Source organism: Ambystoma mexicanum, chromosome 1q (assembly GCF_040938575.1).
Source record: "Ambystoma mexicanum isolate Mex_15411 chromosome 1q, UKY_AmexF1_1, whole genome shotgun sequence".
Lineage (NCBI taxonomy): Eukaryota > Metazoa > Chordata > Amphibia > Caudata > Ambystomatidae > Ambystoma > Ambystoma mexicanum.
Window position 1 is genome coordinate 1108810519 of NC_090922.1, and position 18578 is coordinate 1108829096.

The window sequence follows — 18578 nt, forward strand, 5'->3', positions numbered from 1 at the left end:
CAGTGGTACTTGATAGGGGAGTCAGGCATGGATGTGTTCTGGCTCCTCTGTTTAACCTCTATGTTGCAGATCTGCTGAAGCGAATGTTGGAAAGCTTGAACTGTCCACCAGCAATAGGAGGGGACTAAGATCACTGGTATCTTATATGCAGACGACCGTGCAATCTTCGATCACACCCTCTCTGGATGTAAAGCCATGTTGGAGGAATTGGCAGAGCATGCCAGTGAGAATGATCTTGTGGTGAATATTGCCAAAACAAAAATATTGCTGGTGGCAGGAAAGAAAACTAACAGGGTGAAAGTTGTTACCAGCTTGAGGGGACATTGAGTATGTTGAGCACTATCCCTATCTCGGGCTGGAGATGAGCGCAGACAGCAGTTACCTCACATTGTCTCCATTTAAAAAGAGGAAGGCAGCATTGCTGACACACTTGTTTAGCCGTTTTGCACATCAGATGCCAGGTTATTCCGTGGAAGGGGTACTAATACTCTATCGACAGTGCTTTTGCCCAGTAATATTATATAGCCTGGAGGCACTGACCATGAAAGATCTAAGATGGATCACATAGAGGGTGCGTTTTGGAGGAAGCTTCTGAAACCTAGACCTTCAGTCCACATGGTAACGATGCACCTGGAGCTGGGTCTAATATCATTGGCATTCCAGGTGGAAAGGAAAAGGGTCGAGTTATATCTCAAAGCCAAGATGTTCTCTTTGTCCGGCCTTGCACATTTTGGTTGCTAATTGTGGATGAAGAAAGCAAGTTAAAGGTAACTTATATGAAGATTTGGTAATGAACACCTTTTTATTTACTAACTGAAAATTGGAAACATATGGGATGTACTCGACTTTGGAAACCTCATTTAAGTTCGAATCTGAGCTTGCTGACAAACAGAAATTAAGAGCATATCTCTACACTAAAAAGTCTAAAATGTATAGTTGGGGTCTCTCAAACATATAAAAAACCTTAGCGGTACATTACATTCAGCCCTAGACCAGAAATGCGTAGACTGATGCTATGTTTACGTATTAACCAGTTACCCATGTTATCAGATGTGGGTTCTCAGATGAATCTAGCAGTGAATCGAGTGGTTCGCATATGCAGGTGTAATGGTATTCTGGAAACATCTAAACATCTATTCACTGAGTGTTCCAGTCTGTGCACTTATAAAAATATGGTTTACAACTATGAATCTATTAAGTCGAACGTGTTTTGGATATATTGTTAAACTCCCCCACATACTCCGTCAACTTGGCACTGTTTAGGGTCTGGAATGTGGTTGTGAAGCACCTCTCTGTGGTTAAAGCATTCTGATGTTAGAACTTTTGATGCTGAGATTTAAATTGAATTGCACCTGCTGTTGTCAATCATGTAAGCGATGTAACCTGAGCCTGTATTGTCAACGTAATTGTGCACATGAATTTAGTTTATTTTAACTCCCATTATGAGTTTTAATGTATATGTATGTTTCGCCAGTATGCATTTGAATTCTATTCACTTGCTCATAGGGTATTAATGTTTATGTATACTTTGTCAGTTGTTTGGTTGAAGATATGCTTGTTTTGTTATAAATTAGTATATGTTAGCTGTCTAATTTTACAACACCACAGTGTAGTTGGTGTTATTATAACTAATGACATTTCTAGTTTTATTAACCTTAGTAAAAAGTCGTTTGACTAATTACAATTAAATAGAGTTTCACGCATTTCGTTTTTTCCTATTTCTAAAGGTTTTTTCCACTCTGTATTGGTAGTAAAGTCTGTTTTGTTGTCCATTTTAGATGTCCATTAAAATGTTCCACACACCTTAGCGACTGCCTTCTAAGGCATAAATGAAGGACGTATTCAAGGGAGCCTCAATATCTCTTCCAGAACCCTCCTCTTTTTACCTTTTTGTTAGTTTGTATTCTGACACCCTTTTTTGGCAAGACGCTCACTCTGAAAAATATTAACAATTTCCTTTTTCATTTTATGGATCTGTTAATGTTATTTTATATGCATCTTTTTTTCAATGGAAGACTATTCTACTAACTAGCAGGTATTCAAGTCAGGCCATCATTTTCCAAATCTGAAAGTAGTATTTTTAGGAAGAGTTTATGTGGAATGTTTAGGTTCTGTCATAAATCAAATGTGTAAAATAAATTGTTGTTTTAGGTTAAACAAGAAGAGGAAGCTTTGCAGACACAGCTGTACAACTCTGAAAATGAGAAGCACACGTTGCAGGAACAATGTAAGGCATTAAAAGCTGAAGTGGAAAATGTACAAGAACAGTTCAGGTAATTTTATCTTTCAACTGTTCTGTGCCTCATTTATCAACTCGTGAGTATTGGATGCTCTTTTCCCTCACTGAAGACAGTTTGTGGAGATGTTAAAAATGTTACCATGTTTAGTTTAGCCTCCATGGAGTAGCACTGTTCCTCAGGAGGAAGCTTTGTAAGTGGGATATGGCACGCATTAAATAGTGCATTTTCTATTTGGTGGTCACATCCACAGTTTGCCACATCATGTCTCTTCGTGCCACAGAGTTGTAATCAATCTTAGTTTTGCAGTGCAATGTGTGACAATCCTTCAGATAGCATCATTTCTCCTGCTGGGGGGGGGAAGGAGCCCCTTTCCTTGAGGCTAGGGAGGTGATCTGCTAACCAATAGTCCCCTAGGGGGTGCTAAGATGTGGGAGGATCTCATGGAGAGGGACTCCTCTCCTGGGGATAAGGAAGCGATTGGGAGTCACGGCCCCTTTTAGCCCAGACCCTGCAGGTTGGTGTTAATGCCTGAATCTTCTACACATGAGCTCACGTCCGAAACTATTTGTTAATGTAAAATATCAAACCACCCTGATGATATAGGTACAAGGGCAAAAAAGAACTTCGAACGCTCCAATTGAGCAGGGACGAAGGCTCGATCAGCTGCTGTCAATTGGACTGATGTTACGCTGGGGTCGTCCCCGCTATTTAAACTGCACAGCAAAGAAGGGCTGTGTTCTTCGTAGTTTTCTGACCCGTCCAGCAATGGCCTGTGCGGTTCTGGTATGCTGAGAGCTGCTATATGTCTAGAAGGAGAACCTGGCTGCGTTGAAGCCCGTGAGGTCGAGCTTGGGCTTCAGGAGACTGCAGTGAGGCACCTCTCCACAAACCAATTGACGAACAGCGGGACGCCTGAGAATAGCCTTTCGCGTCAGTTGAGAACTGGCACATTAAACCTGGAGAGACTGAAAGGTGGTGGGCGACCTGTAGTGGGTGGACTATTCGTTCCGACAACAGTGCCAAGACCTCCTACCATATCCTACAACAAAGCCGCATAGGCGAATGTGCAGAGAGTACAAGAGACTGTGGTGGTGGTATGAACATTGTGGGTGGACCAAGCAGTCCAAAAACTGCACCGAGATTGTGAGCAACAATTGGCCGCAGAGCGAAGCAGGCCATAGAAGTAGCTTGAAAGAAGAAGTTAAAGCAGAGGAAGAGGAACCGCAACCGTTGGTGAAACCGGTGAAGAGTTCCTTGGTAGAAGGTAATGGGAACCAATACAAATCTGGGAAGAGGCTGGGAAGATTTGAGACTGTAAATCGTGAAGCAGCTGAGAAAGTAGTAAACCACTTTATACTGCAATTCCCTGGCCAGTTCGACAAGAGTGTGCTCCTGGTGAGTCGAGAGGAACTCAGGGAACATCTTTTTTGTCCTAGTGGGGGAAGCAAAAGGGTACGATGAAAGCTGAAGTTGTTATTCTGTCATTGAAAGAACAAAATGTTTTGTTAAATGAACATTGTGTAACCAGCTAGGAGAAGGGAGTCATTCTCCTAGCCCCACCAGGATCCTGTAGAACTGTTTGTTATGAAAAGCTTGAAATCTTTACTTTTAAGAAGACTTGACATCTTTAGCATCCAGGGGAAGGGAGTCATTCTCCTGGCTCATGATCAGAAGCAGATTTTTAGTATTTGTTGTAGTGACAGGGATAACTTAGGAGCTTTTGATTGGGCTGTTGCCTTTTGATTTGGACTTTCACAGACTTCCTGACGAGCACCCGATTTTTTCATTTAGGTAGCGAAGCCTCATTGGAGTTAGGGTTACATATGTTTGTCTTTACTTTGAATAAAAGTGTATGGCAACAACTATGCCACCACTTGGTCAGTTTCGTCATTCCTTGTCGCCACAAATTAATCTGGCTTGTAACATGGTGATCACCACGGGAAGAGAATATGGTGTCAATGTGCTCTGCTTCTGTGCACTGGCCTTAAAAGGGAGCCGATTCCTGGAGGAGCAATCTGAAGCATGGGACAAGTATTTGAACGGTAAGTGACAATTCATACCATTGAGACAGGTACTCTGCATGTTATGTTAAATGAACTTGATGAAGCGCATGTTCGCCCGAAGGCATCTTGGTGCTGTTGCGTGAGTACATGAATTAAAAAAATTAACAGAATCTAAAACAACTCAAAAAGAGAGTGGTTTTCAGTAACCTACAGAAGGTGAGATGATCCACAGTTCCCCGTAAAGCCAGAGGGAGATCATTCCAGGTTTTGCGGCCACCACATAAAAAGCTCGACTGTGATGAATCTGATGTCATCACTCCTTTCCCAGAGGTAGCCTCTCCCCATGTGGCCAGAGGACGGCAGCTGCTTCCTGACCCTGGGGGCGGCTATATGAGCAAGGACCACACAGGGGCAGGCAACCTGCAAGGGGATAACATGGCATCAGGTGAAGACACGTACCCCCCTTTACCTTTTAGGGATGTTTCCCCCATATCTGAAGCTTTTATGGCTTATTGTAAGAGTTCCCTCCCGCTACCCACAAAACCTACTAATAACCTCTTCCAGTATCATGTGAGAAGAAAACCAAAAACGGCCCAACATTTTCATGCATACGAGAATACTCGGATGAGGAGGCTGAATGGAGCAATGAGTATCCATGAGGCTGAGAAGTGAAGAACATGCTCTAGTGATTACGAGTGTATGATGGGTGATGGGATATTATAAAGACAGTACCTGAATTGAGGAAGAGAGAGCTACCTGGGGAAACAGTGTCCTCACAGCACCAACGCAGGGACTACCGTTCCGCTGAACCGCTGAAGAGAAGTCCCTGGAGCCAGCCAACCGTTTCAAAGGGAAGGCAGTAGGAGGAAGGCTGCAGGAGAAGGTTTGCCATGCTGGGACCACCCCAGAAGAAGTCAGCAAGTCTGGTTGGCGGCCACAGGAACTGAAGAGTAGCACATATGCCACCCGCACATGGACAACAGCTCAGCAACCAGGCGGGAGTGGCAAAAGGACGTGTTAATAGGCGGGTGAAGCCGGTGAGACAGCGAGGTGGAGGTGGGATACTGAACCGCTGCTTCCCATTTACCATGAAGGAACCAAGGAATGCCACAGAAAGCCGTTAAGTCTTAAGAAGGAAGATTGGGCCCTCAGGACGATTCAGCAACGATACCAAAATACGTTAAAGGACAGTGAAGTGTAGAATATGAGATTGACCTCTAGTCTCTTTCGGTAACAAAGCCCTGGCAGGTGAGTATACCAGATAAAGCCAAGTTTGCAAGTGTGTAAAGTGAATCACGTAAATATGTCCTGGCAAAGGAATACACCAGGCGAAAGTCAAGACTGTGAACAAAGTTAAATTGTATTAGGAAAGAACCTGGCAGGGAAGTACACCAGGTGCATTTGTGCACCCTTCTTAAAACCAGCGACATTACCCTTAGCACCTGAGTTACTTTTGGAATGTTAGGGCGAGGATAGGATTTCCGACACAGGCCAATTTGCTTTGGGCATCTTGACATTGGACAGGCCCTTAGTTTTGGTTGAGGTATGGAAAATACCTCCTAGAGTAGGGGAAAGTAAGGCATTTTCCAACCCTTTGTTTATTTAGATAAAAGTTTATGGCAACAAACTTGAGCCCCCTGTGTCCGAGTCTCATTCCTTGCTCCTCACAGTACTTAATGGCAAGCCTTGGAGATCGGATAAGTTCATGGGCCATTGATGGCCATCCTTGGCAGTGAGGCAAAAATATAGCTATTTGATATCCATCAATTATCGTAGTAGGGCACAAAGTTGGTCAGTTGACTATAGTCCTTGGCAATGGGAGTTGGCAGTGGCGCACGTACGTGTAACAGTTAACCCACTTAACTGCTGGTGTGGGCGAAGCCAACAAAGATTCATTATGGAAATTCCGGTCGAACATAAACACCCTGGACTGGTGGATCTAGGTCCTAATCTCTGAAAGACCGCCATCTGATGGCTCCTCCCACACAAGGTCACTCTCTTCCAACATGCGATTTTTCTGCCCCCCACCAGCAGGCCTTGTTCCCCTTTGAGGCACCACTCACCTTCCTCTCCAGCCTCCCTCCCACCGTGTTCCAGCGGTTGTATCCAGCTACATGTCCGTCTAGACTTCCCGGAAGCCATCTGACATAGTATTGCTTGCTTTTATATGTTGACCTACTCACAATGCTCTTTTGTGTGTTGGGTTCGACCCTGGCAGACTCCAGACAGAAAACATAACTGTTTTAGATCCTTTGCGTAGGGCTTCGCTCAGTTGGGCTTGAACCATTTGTGGAATTTCCCAGGCCAGATTTCAAAACACAACTTGCAATTATTGGCTACTTGATCACTCAGGATTTCAACCCTGAAATGCAAGTTCTCTACATAAGGTCGGAGTGGTGGTGGGGAATTCAAAGGGTCAGACTCCAAGCGATTTGTCTTTGTGCCTCAAACTGTGATGGAAACCACCCTCCTTATATTTTTTTATTTTTTCCAAATTATGCCACCCTCAGAATTGGATAGTTGAAGCCTTTAAGTTTGGAGGCAGACGTACGACATTATCAAAAAGGCCCTTGTCAGGGCTCATAGCACAGATAGCCAAGTGTCGGTATTTGCGGTCCTCCAGTTTAAAGTGCTATTTTTGGATGCTCGGAAGACGCCAGGCGGCATGCCACAAGAACATTTGGATCATAACCTACACAGCATTTTAAGTACGTCTTAGTAATGATTGAGGTTGCAGAAGAATAGGGTTTTGTATGCCTGTTGGTGAACTGGAGTGTTATAACTATTTCAGGTAGTGTTTGATTAATTGTTTAGAATTGTTTTACGGATTTTATTTGCATTGGAATCATTTTATTGGCATGGCGTTTGAATACTGAAAAAATGCATTTTTATTTGACCAGACTTGTTTGGGATTTTATATTGATACAGCTATTTAATATATTTAATTCTCCAGGTCAATGCTTTGATTACTAGTCTGCAGTCAACATTTGAGTCAAATATTTGCCTAGTGCGATAAATCCAATGGAGTCATCATGGGTACCCCGGCGGTGACCTCCTCCCATGTGGCTAGGCAATGGCAGCCGCTACCTTATCCTGACCCTGGGGGTGGATATACGTGGGAGGATCAGGCGTGGTATCCCCCATTTTCCCATGCGGAAGACCCCTTGTTACCCAATACCCTACGGTCCTACGCATCTGTTCTCCCTTACCTTTTCCCAATATCTTTTAGGCCAAACTCCCATCCATAACCTAAAGAGTAAAAACTCCAAGAAAATCATTTTCAGTTTTAGTTTTCCTTCATGTAAAATAGATCATTCATATGGCATCATTGAGAGACTCTCCAAGAGAGATGCATCAGAAACCATCAGTGGACTTTAATTCCCACAACCACCTAAGTACTGAGACGGGGAGGTTGATGGAATTGATGCAGAGCAGCAGGAGCGTCATGCTTGGTGAATGTGCTAGTTGGTGGATCAAAACACTTGTGCGCATGACCTTTGAAAATGGTAACTGGATTTGGAAAGGGAGCTCAGGAGAAGACGTGGCATCTACATTGAAGGCAGACAGAAGCTGGAGTCACTAGCCGGTGTGCAGAAGCGGCAGGCATGAACCGGTGTGCGGAGGAGCGAGCAGTGTGGAGGAGTGAAAGAACTTGGCAGCAAGAAGGGAAATAATGTGCGAGCACAGCGTGCTGTGGAAATGCCAGGGACCGCAAGAGGATTCCTGGCCTTCCGGCAGACGAGAGAAGCAGCGTTGTCCTTACCGGGAGAGGAAAAGAAGCCAGCATGCAGGAGCGGAGCCGTGAGAGAGGCTGGAGTAACGACTGAGCAGCCTGGAGTGGGAAGCAAACGGCAAAGATACGCTTCGTAAGCGTGAGGAAGACCGAAAACGCTATAGAGAGACAATGAGTCTGCCCAAGCATGGTGCGGACCACAGCCGTTGCGGCAACCACACCAAAGACCATTTTGAACACTGTGAAGTTCCGTAAAGTGAAATAACAAGAAGATTGTTTGTAAAGTGAAACTGCAGAGTGCCCGTACAAAATAACAGGGCAAAATTTTCAGCAGCTAAGTCCAGACTCCATACAGCTGGACTGAGATACATGCTGATCCACCCAACACTGCTTAAAATCATGTATCAAGACAATACCTGGTTCTTTGAGCACCCAGAAGAGGCACAGGCTTGGATGGACAGGGAGAAGATGGGACCCCACGGAGAAGGTGGAGAGGACAATCGGAGAATGCATGTGGGAAGTTCTACCCGACCAGGAATCGTTAAGGTACCTTAAACTGCAGGCTCTAAGCAGCTGAGTGCACCGCTGGAACTGTAATTCCTTCGTAAGAGGCCAGACCACTCAGAGTGACACATTACTGATGCTTGAATGTTGTCCATATGGCAGGACTTAGTACTAATCAACGCTGTATAACAAAGAAGAGGCTGCGCCCTCCACACCACACAAGTTTTTTTTCGGGGGCACTGGCCCCAGGCAGGACCGCTTAGGGTGGATGCGAGAAGCGGACAAGCCTGAGCAAGGGTAACAAGGCTGAGCAGTTGTTTCTAGTTGGGGTAATTCAGTGGGAGGGCGGTTTGCCTGCAGATATGTTGATAGATAAAGATACCACGACATTTGGGGTTGGAACGCCTACAGAGGGGGGGTGGGAGGTAGTATCTGGGTTTGGTGCCAGGAGCGGCTGAGCGATTAGGAGAAGACGGATGTAAATGGCTGGAACCGTAAATGTTCTCACCTGGAATGTGAGGGGGTTTGAATGCTTGCGTGAAAAGAAATCGTATATTCGTACCTCCACAGATGTAAGTTGGACATTGCCATGTCACAAGAAACGCACCTCGTGGCAGACACCGGCATTAGTAGTGGGTAAATGGAGGGGCAACTATTTGGTTCCCCGTACTCGGCCTGTGCTCGAGGGGTCCTGATATGGATAGCGCCCTCGATACCTTTTAAGGATACCCATATCAAAACGGACAACAAGGGCAGAATGGTGCTTGTGAAAGGCCTCCTCAAGCAGGTGGATACTTTTTGGCTTAACACATATGCCCCTAACCACAGCGCCACCAAGTGTTTTCAGACTGTATATCCTCAATTAGGCCCCTACGTAGATGGTATGATATGGGGGTGTGGGGGGGGACTTCAATTGTACGTACGTTGAACCCGATCCTGGACTGATCTGATGTTAAATATACCCGCCAGCCAAGACATTACTCTCCTCGATTCTTTCGCTTTAGTGGATACCTGGAGAGTTCTTCACCCAGGCACTAGACACTATTAATACTTTTCAGCGCTACACGCAGTATATACAAGGATAGATTATTTTTTTGTATGGAATGAACTGGTACATCTGATTGCGCACGACCAGTATAAGGGTAGAGTCTTATCGGATCACGCTGGGCTTAGTTTACAATGTCAATATTCGCCCCCTAGGGCTCCGATACCCACGTGGAGGCTTAGGAGCGAATCACTGAGAGATGCCCCATTTCGTGACTGTATTAAAAGTAGCATCACAGAGTATGTTTCACATAATCTGGGAATCGTGTCTAGTGCGGGCATTTTCTGGGAGGCGATGCAAGTGGTAGTCAGAGGAGTCGTCATAGCAGGGTCTAGCAGTGTCCAAGCAAACATTAACAACCAATTGTCCTCTGCTGAGGAACAATTGCGAAGGTTAGAGCAATCCCGAGAACAGCATCGGGACAGGGATGTACAGGAGAGAGAATTTAAACAGAAATGCATAGACTGCTGGGAAAGGCTCAGCAAACATAGTTTTGCTAAATACACGGAGAAACAGCATACAGAAGGGGATAAGCCGGGACGAATGATGACATGGTTATATAAGAACGAGTCGAGACGCAGCCCCATACGTACAATAAACAGGGGACAAGGGGAAGTATGCCACACCCAGAACGAGGTTAATGAGGCGTTTCGTGAATGCTACCAACAACTGTATAGGGAGGGGCCCCTTATATAAAACACCTACCTACAGGAGGTGTTGGGTGAAATCAAACTCGCGGAGCAGGGTCAGGAAGAAAGGGATGGTTTGGAAGTGCCTTTCACTTTGGAAGAGATACAAAGTACGATTGTGGGGTTGCTGACGGGAAAGACCCCAGGCTCGGGTGGGCTACCTAGAGAATTTTGTAAAGAATATGCACAAGCCTTAGCCCCCCAGTTGCTCAATACCTTTAATGACGCATATGACAAGAGGGTCCTCCCACTTAGCCTGAGAGAATCCATAATCATGCCCCTCCTTAAACCCCACAAAAACCCGGTAGATTGCAGTTCTTATAGGCCCCTCTCGATGCTCAATCAAGATAATAAGATACTAACGTCCATATTTGCAGCGAGAATGAAAAGAGTGGTACCCAGGTTAGTGCAGCCAGAACAGACCGGCTATGTTGCGGACCGGAGCCTGGCCTGGAACTTGCAGAGATTACATTGTGTGATGGATAAGACAGCATCCTGGGAGACTTTGTGTGCCATAGCCACATTGGACTTGGTGAAGGCGTTCGATTCAGTGAGATGGGACTGGCTCTATCCAATATTGGCTTTGGGTAGACTTATGTGAAATGGGTCCAGTTAGTGTGCACTAAACCGATGGCAAGAGTAAAGACATGTAGATGCATTTCCGAGGCATGGGAATTGGGAAAAGGAACTAGACAAGGATGTCCACTGTCAACACTTTTTTACGTCCTAGCCATGGAACCGATAGCATAGTACCTTAGAAGGGAAATACATTGAGGAGGGTATTGAAACAGATGGAGCCAGGCATCCGATATCGCTGTACCCTGATGACACACTTTTATACATCCAGAACCCGGAGGATAATCTAGAGCCGTTAATGGACGCTATGGCGCTTTTTGAGAAACTTTCAGGGATTACAATCGGTATGGACAAGTCTGCATTATTCCTGATAGCGGGACTGCGCAGGATAGAGAGAGGCGTGTCGGCTGTGCTTGCACTGCAGTGGGAAGTGCGCATGTTCAGGTATTTATGGATCGGCGTGCACCATGATCCCGCGGAGAAACACCTTCATAATACGTGACTTCAAATGGGTTGTGTCCTCCCACGTATTCCTCATCTTAGATATTCGTCTCTTCCAGCTTGCTTTGGGAAATTTTTCACCAGACGGCGCTGTGCTAGAGGCAGTGGCGTCGAATGTCCCTCGAGGGCTGCTGTCGAACATCGTTGTCATACGTAATATAAAGGGCTCGAGCCGCACCCGTTGGCTTCAGTTCCGTTTTTCTGATAGCTTGCTACGTGACACGAAAACAGCGCTTCAGTTTTTCAAGTCATTATGTCTTCATCGTCTAATCCTTCCACGCCTAAAACTGGCTTCAATAAATGTCAGAAGTGCGGGAAGAAATTGTCGATCGCCGACCCCCATCGAAATTGTATCTGGTGCATGGGCCCTGACCATTGGATTGACGAGTGCGGTTCCTGTCAGGCGATGACCAACAAGGCTCTGAAGGAATGTAGAGGTAAACTGGCAGTGGTCAAGAAAACTAAAAGAATCGAGAGAATCGGGTGGAAAGTCTCGACATAGGTCGGGGAAATCAAAATTGAGAAGTCATTCGAGGAAATCTTCCTCGTCTTGGTAAAAATAAAAATCTAAGAGACTACACCGATCTCCTCCTTTCTCCTCCTCCTTGTCGGCTGACACAAGGGTTATCCCCTACCCTTCCAAACATGATTCCCCTGAGAAGTGGGAGGCTTTCAGAACCTCTGTGTAAAATAAATTCGAGAATGGGGCCCAGACCTCCTCGAAAAAACCACATGGAGACCATGCCCCTACTCACTCTAAAAGTGACAAAGCGAGGTCAAAGACCAGACTCGCGAGATCCGATGACAAGTCGTCGAGGGTGTCATCAGAGGATATTTCCCTGACAGGTAGTAAGAAAATCAGACCTACCGGTGCATAAATCAGAGGTGACATCTGTCAAGATGGCGTCGGGAATTCACCCAACATCGGAGTCCATGTCGCAAGTTACTTTGACGCATCCTTTGAAGGCGCTCTCGAAGGCGCTCTCGAATATGGCGTCAAAACCTTCGAATGCATCGAAGCCTCCTTCAATGTTATCGAAGCTAGCGTTGATGACCTCGATGCCTTCGCTGTTATCAAGGCCATCGTTCATTCCGGCGCCAGAATCGACACCCTTGTAGAAACCGAGATTGATGCCTGTCGAAAAAGTATACCAGCCACAGCCTAAACAAGACTTTGTCAGATCAGTGAATTCCATTTTTGAGGAGCAATCCTCTGAAGTGGACGTTACTCTGGCTGGAGTAAAATTTGGGACTAGAGATGTCCCCGAAGAGTTAGTAGACCCTAATTCTAAAATGGCCGATTTTATATGAATGCCTTCAAACAGCCAGTGGCCTGGATACTTCCCCTGAAGTAGACTTTGATAGACCTGACCCTGCAGACCATGCAGACGCGGGTACAGAAACTTGATGAATAGAGTTATTGAATTTATGAGATGGAATACAAATTCCCCAAATTTTGACCAGATGACATGGCGGACATCCTCAATGAAGGCCCTAAAAAGGACCCTGTCCTCCCTTTTCATAATGCATCACAAAAAAGGGTCATGGCAACATGGGAAAGCCCAGATTCTGGCCCAGCTATAAATAGAAAATGTGTAGGGAAGTACAGGCCTTCCTCAACTGACCGTGAATACATTTCAAAACATCCCTTGCCTGAGAGCTTAGTGGTGCAGGCGGTCACATCTACGAGACAGTTGGCCTACCGTTCAATTCCCCCCCTGGATAGGGACTACAAAAGGATTGATGGGTGGGCCCGGAAAGCTTTTTCTTCGGGCAGTATGGCCTTAAAATCCACGAATGTGACTTGCACTCTCGCACGATTCACATACACCCTGTGGGATTGTATGACGGCAGCGGCTGAACACATACTTGAGGGCGAGTAACAGGAAGGTTTTCTCGCAATTGTCGGAGATGGAAAGGAGGTTATGGGGGAGGTTATGGAGGAATGCCTCCAATCAGGGCTGGACACTGCTGATAGCATAAGCATGTCCATGGCCTCTAGCACAGTCCTGCGCAGATTTGCATGGCTGAGAAAAACTGGTTTTGCACCGGATGTGCAATCCAGATTGCTCAATATGCCTTTTGACGGCTTGAGGTTGTTTGGCATCAAGGCAGATGAAAGTTTAGAAAAGCTGCAGACCTCAAAAGCGGCGGCTAAATCACTTAGTGCCTCTATAAGACAACCTCAACAACACTCCTACTCGGGGTCATCTTCCTGGAGGTGTCGTCCCTTTTGTTTCTACTCCTCATTTGGGAGAGGGAAGGGACAGGCCAGTCAGAAAGGACAACAAAGAAAAATCCCTTGTGGTGGAAGAGGAAAAGGTGTTAGATCAGCCCCAGCAGCAGCAACTGTCCCCTCAGCCACTGCTGCAGCCGCTGCAAAGCCACTCTGAGGCCTTAACCCACCAACACCCTAGTGGGGGGCAGGATCACTCAGTATCTGAACGAATGGCGGGGCATTGCTTCAGATGCTTGGGCACTGGAAACAGTAGCCCAGAGTTACTGCCTTCCTTTTTGACAAAGGCCTTGGGACCATCCACCGGGAGCCAGCTCTGCCAAAATTCCAGACCCGCTCCTTGTGCCGAAGACTTTCACCCTGCTAGAGAAAGGTGCAATATAACATGTACCTGTAGCGGAGAGGAACAAGGGTTGGTACTCCCCTTACTTTCTAATCCCAAAGAAGGACGGAGGATTGAGACCCATCTTGGACTAAAGAAACTTGAACAAGTTCCTCAGGAAGGACAAGTTCAAGATGGTAACCCTTTCTCTCCAACTCCAAGACTAGTTGGTATCAGTGAACCTTCAGGATGCTTACTTTCATGTGCCGAAACATTGCAAGCACAGGAAGTACCTGAGGTTCACGATTGGCAATTCTCACTATGTTTTGAGTTCTGCCATTCGGGTTGACCTCCGCCCGAGGGTTTTCACCAAGCTGATGACGGTGGTGGCAGCGAGTCTCCGGAGAGGGGGGATTCACCTCTATCCTTACCTGGACGACTGGTTAATCAGGGCGAGTTCACCCGAACAAGCCCAAGAACATCTGACCATGACCTGCCACTTCTTACACAGACTGGCCGTTTCCCTCAATTTCAAAAAGTCACAAATTATACCACTCCAAAAGCTCCAATTCATCGGAGCAATACTGGCTATGTCCTCGGGCAAAGCCTCGTCTCCCGAGGAGAGGGCTCATCAAATTCTAGAATGCCCAGCATCTACCAGCCTTTGATTTCCTCAGGTTGCTCGGTCTCATGGCATCCTGCATTTTTCTGGTGCCAGAAGCCAGATTGAGGATGAGATCCCTTCAATGGGCCCTCAGAACGCAATGGTCCCAATTTTCGGGGAATATATCAGATCTTTTGCAGGCTCCGGCCAGAGTGGCTCAAGATCTACTTTGGTGGGCTTGCAGGGACAATATCCTCAAAGGAGAATCTTTTTGGCAACCATGGCCGGAGATGATGGTAGTGACGGACGCCTCACTCACGGGGTGGGAAGCTGTCATGATGCCTACCTCCAAGGAGCCAGACAGGGCCCGGCACCCTCAGAGGAAGGCAACATGTATACTAGGGAAGTCCCAGCCACCCCAGATAGGGGCTCTTTGGACTCAGTCCTGGCGCCGTTGGCGTCAGGCTCATAAGGGATAACAGTCCTGGCACCATCGGCGCCAGGCTCATACAAGATATGGAAGGAAATGTGTTTGGTGCAAACTTACCTGGCAGACCATGCTGCAATTTCCTTACCTGGCAGATCATTCTACAACTTCCAGATGAAAAAGGAACTACTTAACCACACGGGTGTGGCTGGTGGCAGGATACATACCTTCAGTGGAAGGATACATACCTGGGACTACTTGAAAGGCTATTTAAGCCAAGCCCAGACCGCAAACCACGCTTCGCGTTGTTCTGCTCGTAGCAGCTGGACGCTCACTGTGCCTGCTCCTGCTCCAGTCCTCGACCACGCCTGCCAGCATCCTGGATAGAAAAGGGAAGAAGAAACAGGTGAAAACAAACCTTACCTGTTAAAGCTGCATTCCGGATTCAGCGCGCCAACGTTCCTGCAAAAAGACATCATTTTAAATACTCACCGCGTCGCATACATCTCAGCGCACTTCTCTTACCTGCACGTGGCGCTTTCGGCTCTGCGACGCCCATCCGGATCTCCTGCAGCATTCCAGCACCTACGGGGAGACGAAGAGAAGAAAGCAAGGTGAGAAGGGGAAAATAACCAAGAAGCACTTACCCGCCAAGCTAATTCTTCTAACCTTCGGGTCGATGCCATTCCTTGGGCATTTCAGCACCCCGGCCCCTATGGGGAAAAAGCAAACATCACATTATTGAATGCAAGAACCGTAGCAAACAAACTATTTTAAACTTTCCTGCTTACAGGTCGGACTCAGCTTCTGCTTCGTACCGGCTCCATTTCTTCGGCATTCTCGAACTCCGGCCCCTAAGGAAAAAGAGACAGGAAAAGACAGTAGTGGGCCCACACCAAGACTGACCTGAAATCAGGTTTTCGACAGAAACCGCCCTCAGCCCGGAGTCTTCCATTACCTGCAAAAGAGAAGAGGAACAGTTTAGACTCAAGCTTGCCATAAAGATTTACGGTACTTACCGGAACAGACAAGCAAACTCGAACTTACTATCCAGTGACGTAACTGGATCCCAACGTGCCCCTGCATCAGAAGCAGGATGGAGAGCTCGCCTTTTCAATTCCTAAGGTGAGTCTCCAAAGGGAATTACAGAAGGGTTGCAAGGAGGGTGAGAAGGGGAACGGGAGATCAACACAAAACCCGCAGTGTATTAACCCTTCCTTTTCGCTCACAAAAGGGTATTCATCCGAGCCAGACAAGCCGGATTTGGGAACCCAGCCCACTCCATCTTCAGGGTGCTGAACATCTCCTTTGAAGAGGCCACTGCCGTCCAGACCACGCCCGCGCCTCCGTGGGAACTAGGTGAGCGTTACAGAAGCCCACACTAACGATCACGATCTTACAATCAGTGGTTGTTGGTCTCTATCGGAGTCCAAACTGCACATCAACCTTTTGGAGATGAGGGCAATCAGATTAGCTCTGAGAGCATTTCTGGCCTCTGTATGAGGAAAGAATGTCCTGCTAATGACAGCCAACACAGTGGCCAAGTACTATCTCAACAAGAGAGGAGGCGTAGGATCACTACCACTGTGCAGAGACGCAATGCAGCTCTGGTTCTGGGCAATACAAGAAGGAATCTCTGTCGGCAGTTCACCTAGCCGGAGAGCAGAACGCGGCAGCGGATGCTCTGTGCAGGCAGAGTACAGTGTCTCACAAGTGGGAACTAGGTCAGGAAGTCCTTCAAGAGATCTTCACCCTTTGGGGAACCCCGCAAGTAGATCTTTTCGCGACCAGGGTCAACTGGAAGTGCGACCAGTACTTCTCAAGGCAATTTCCCCCAAGAGGAGCTCTAGGAGACGTATTCATAGTGGACTGGGAATTTCCATGGCTGTACGCATTTCTTCCAGTCCCTGTGATTCTTCAAGTAATCAGGAGGTTGTGAAAGTTCAGGAAAACTATGATCCTAATTGCCCTGGATTTGGGCCAGGAGAACGTGGTACCCGGACCTTCAAGACATGTCCATCTGCCCTCCAATACGTCTTCCACAAAGAGAGGATCTCCTCTCGCAAGAGGAAGGTCGGGTTCTCTATCCAGAGGTCAAAACACTCAGCCTTCATGCTTGGCTTCTGAGAGGCTGAATGTAAGGATTGGGACCCCCCGGACGACGTAATGGAGATTTTGCTTTCGGCCAGAAGACCAGCAAGAAAGCCCTTGTACCGGTGTCATTGGAACAAGTTCAGTAACTGGTGCAGGGACAAGAATGTGGATCCATTTCTTTGTAATACTCCTATGATACTCTCTTTCCTGTTACACTTGGCCAATTTGGGGCCCCAAGTTAGCACTATAAAGGGATATTTAGCGGTGCTATCTCTTTTCAATCGCTCCTCAGAAGAGGTATCCTATTTTAAAATGCTGTTGGTTGTTCAGTTCCTGAAAGGGCTGACAAATGTGGTACCCGTCTGGGATCTAAATTTAGTCCTAAAGTTTCTCACTGTATACCTTTTGAACCATTACATTCTTTTCCGTTAAGACTTCTTACTTTAAAAACAATTCTGCTAGTGGCAATTACATCAGCCCGCAGAATGTTCCTCCCACATATTCCTCATCGACCTGCCCAGCCTACCCCGCCGTACAGTTTACGCCAGTTGCACTCCAACATCCTTCAGAGCCATAGGTCAATAAAAGCCTGGTCAACTGATGCAGCAATTAACATCGTAAAAACAGAACTGAAGGTAACGCGCACGGCTCGAGCCCTTTCTACTATGGATAACGTTGATGTTTGACGGCGGCCCTCGAGGGACATTTGACGCCACTGCCTCGAGCACAGCACCCTCTGGTGAAAAATATCCGAAGCAAGCTGGAAGATATGAATATCTAAGATGAGGAATACGTCGGAGGAACATCCAATCGAAAGAACGTGACCGTTGATAAGTAACTTGTTCTTGTTTGTGAATGTCCCGTTTAACATAAATGGGTCGTCCTTTAAGACCCTGGAGGGTATCTGTAGAGGCTTTCTGTGGCAGAATGGCCAGAATCGAATAGGGTTATCAACTTTATACAGGCCATACACAAAGGGAGGCATTCGGGTTTCGGGGCAGCTGCAATTTGTAGTAGATTGGCTCGCAGATGACCCTACCCCAGACAGACTGATGCTGCAATCCACGGGTCAGTGCTATTATCTGAAGGAGTTATTATGGTTCAAGAAGCCTTGTGGTGGACAATGGTCACACTTAGTGTCCCTAGGAATGAGGGTGTGGGACAGGGCCATGACTATGATGGGGCTGATGGACCCAATCTCGAGGCAGATTCCTTTGGTCTCAATAGTGTCATCCTCGCCTCAAGCAAGGATGGGTATAGGCAAGTAGTGGGACGCCTGTGGGTGGCCACCATTGGGGGGATTTGTTGCAAGACATGGTTTACATATCCTTCTCGTAGCAGACAACACAGACGGGCATCCACACAGGCCAATATATGCTATATTGCACTGTCACGAGACACATCACACGCAGGTGGCCTGTATTCAGTGAGTTAATGGAATGACACTCGATAGTGGATGTCTTATTTGATGTGGCAGAAGGGAGGCATGCTATATCAATGATATGAACTGCTACTGTCTAATGGGCCTGCCCCCCCCACCCCCCCTCCACCCTGGTAGTGGAGGGCAAGTGGGAAGAAGATAAAGGGGCGGCCTTTACTGAAGC

At 46.9% G+C, this 18578-nt stretch overlaps 1 protein-coding gene across 4 annotated transcripts in view; it reads left to right on the top strand.

Annotated features, from left to right (window-relative positions):
- CCDC18 (coiled-coil domain containing 18) overlaps positions 1 to 18578 on the top strand; it is a 2185916-nt gene that overhangs the window by 503736 nt on the left and 1663602 nt on the right. For all 4 annotated transcript variants that reach the window (XM_069641832.1, XM_069641829.1, XM_069641831.1 and 1 more), the window contains exon 8: positions 2152 to 2273. In XM_069641832.1, coding sequence (XP_069497933.1) covers positions 2152 to 2273 — 122 coding nt within the window. The remainder of the gene's footprint in view (positions 1 to 2151; positions 2274 to 18578) is intronic.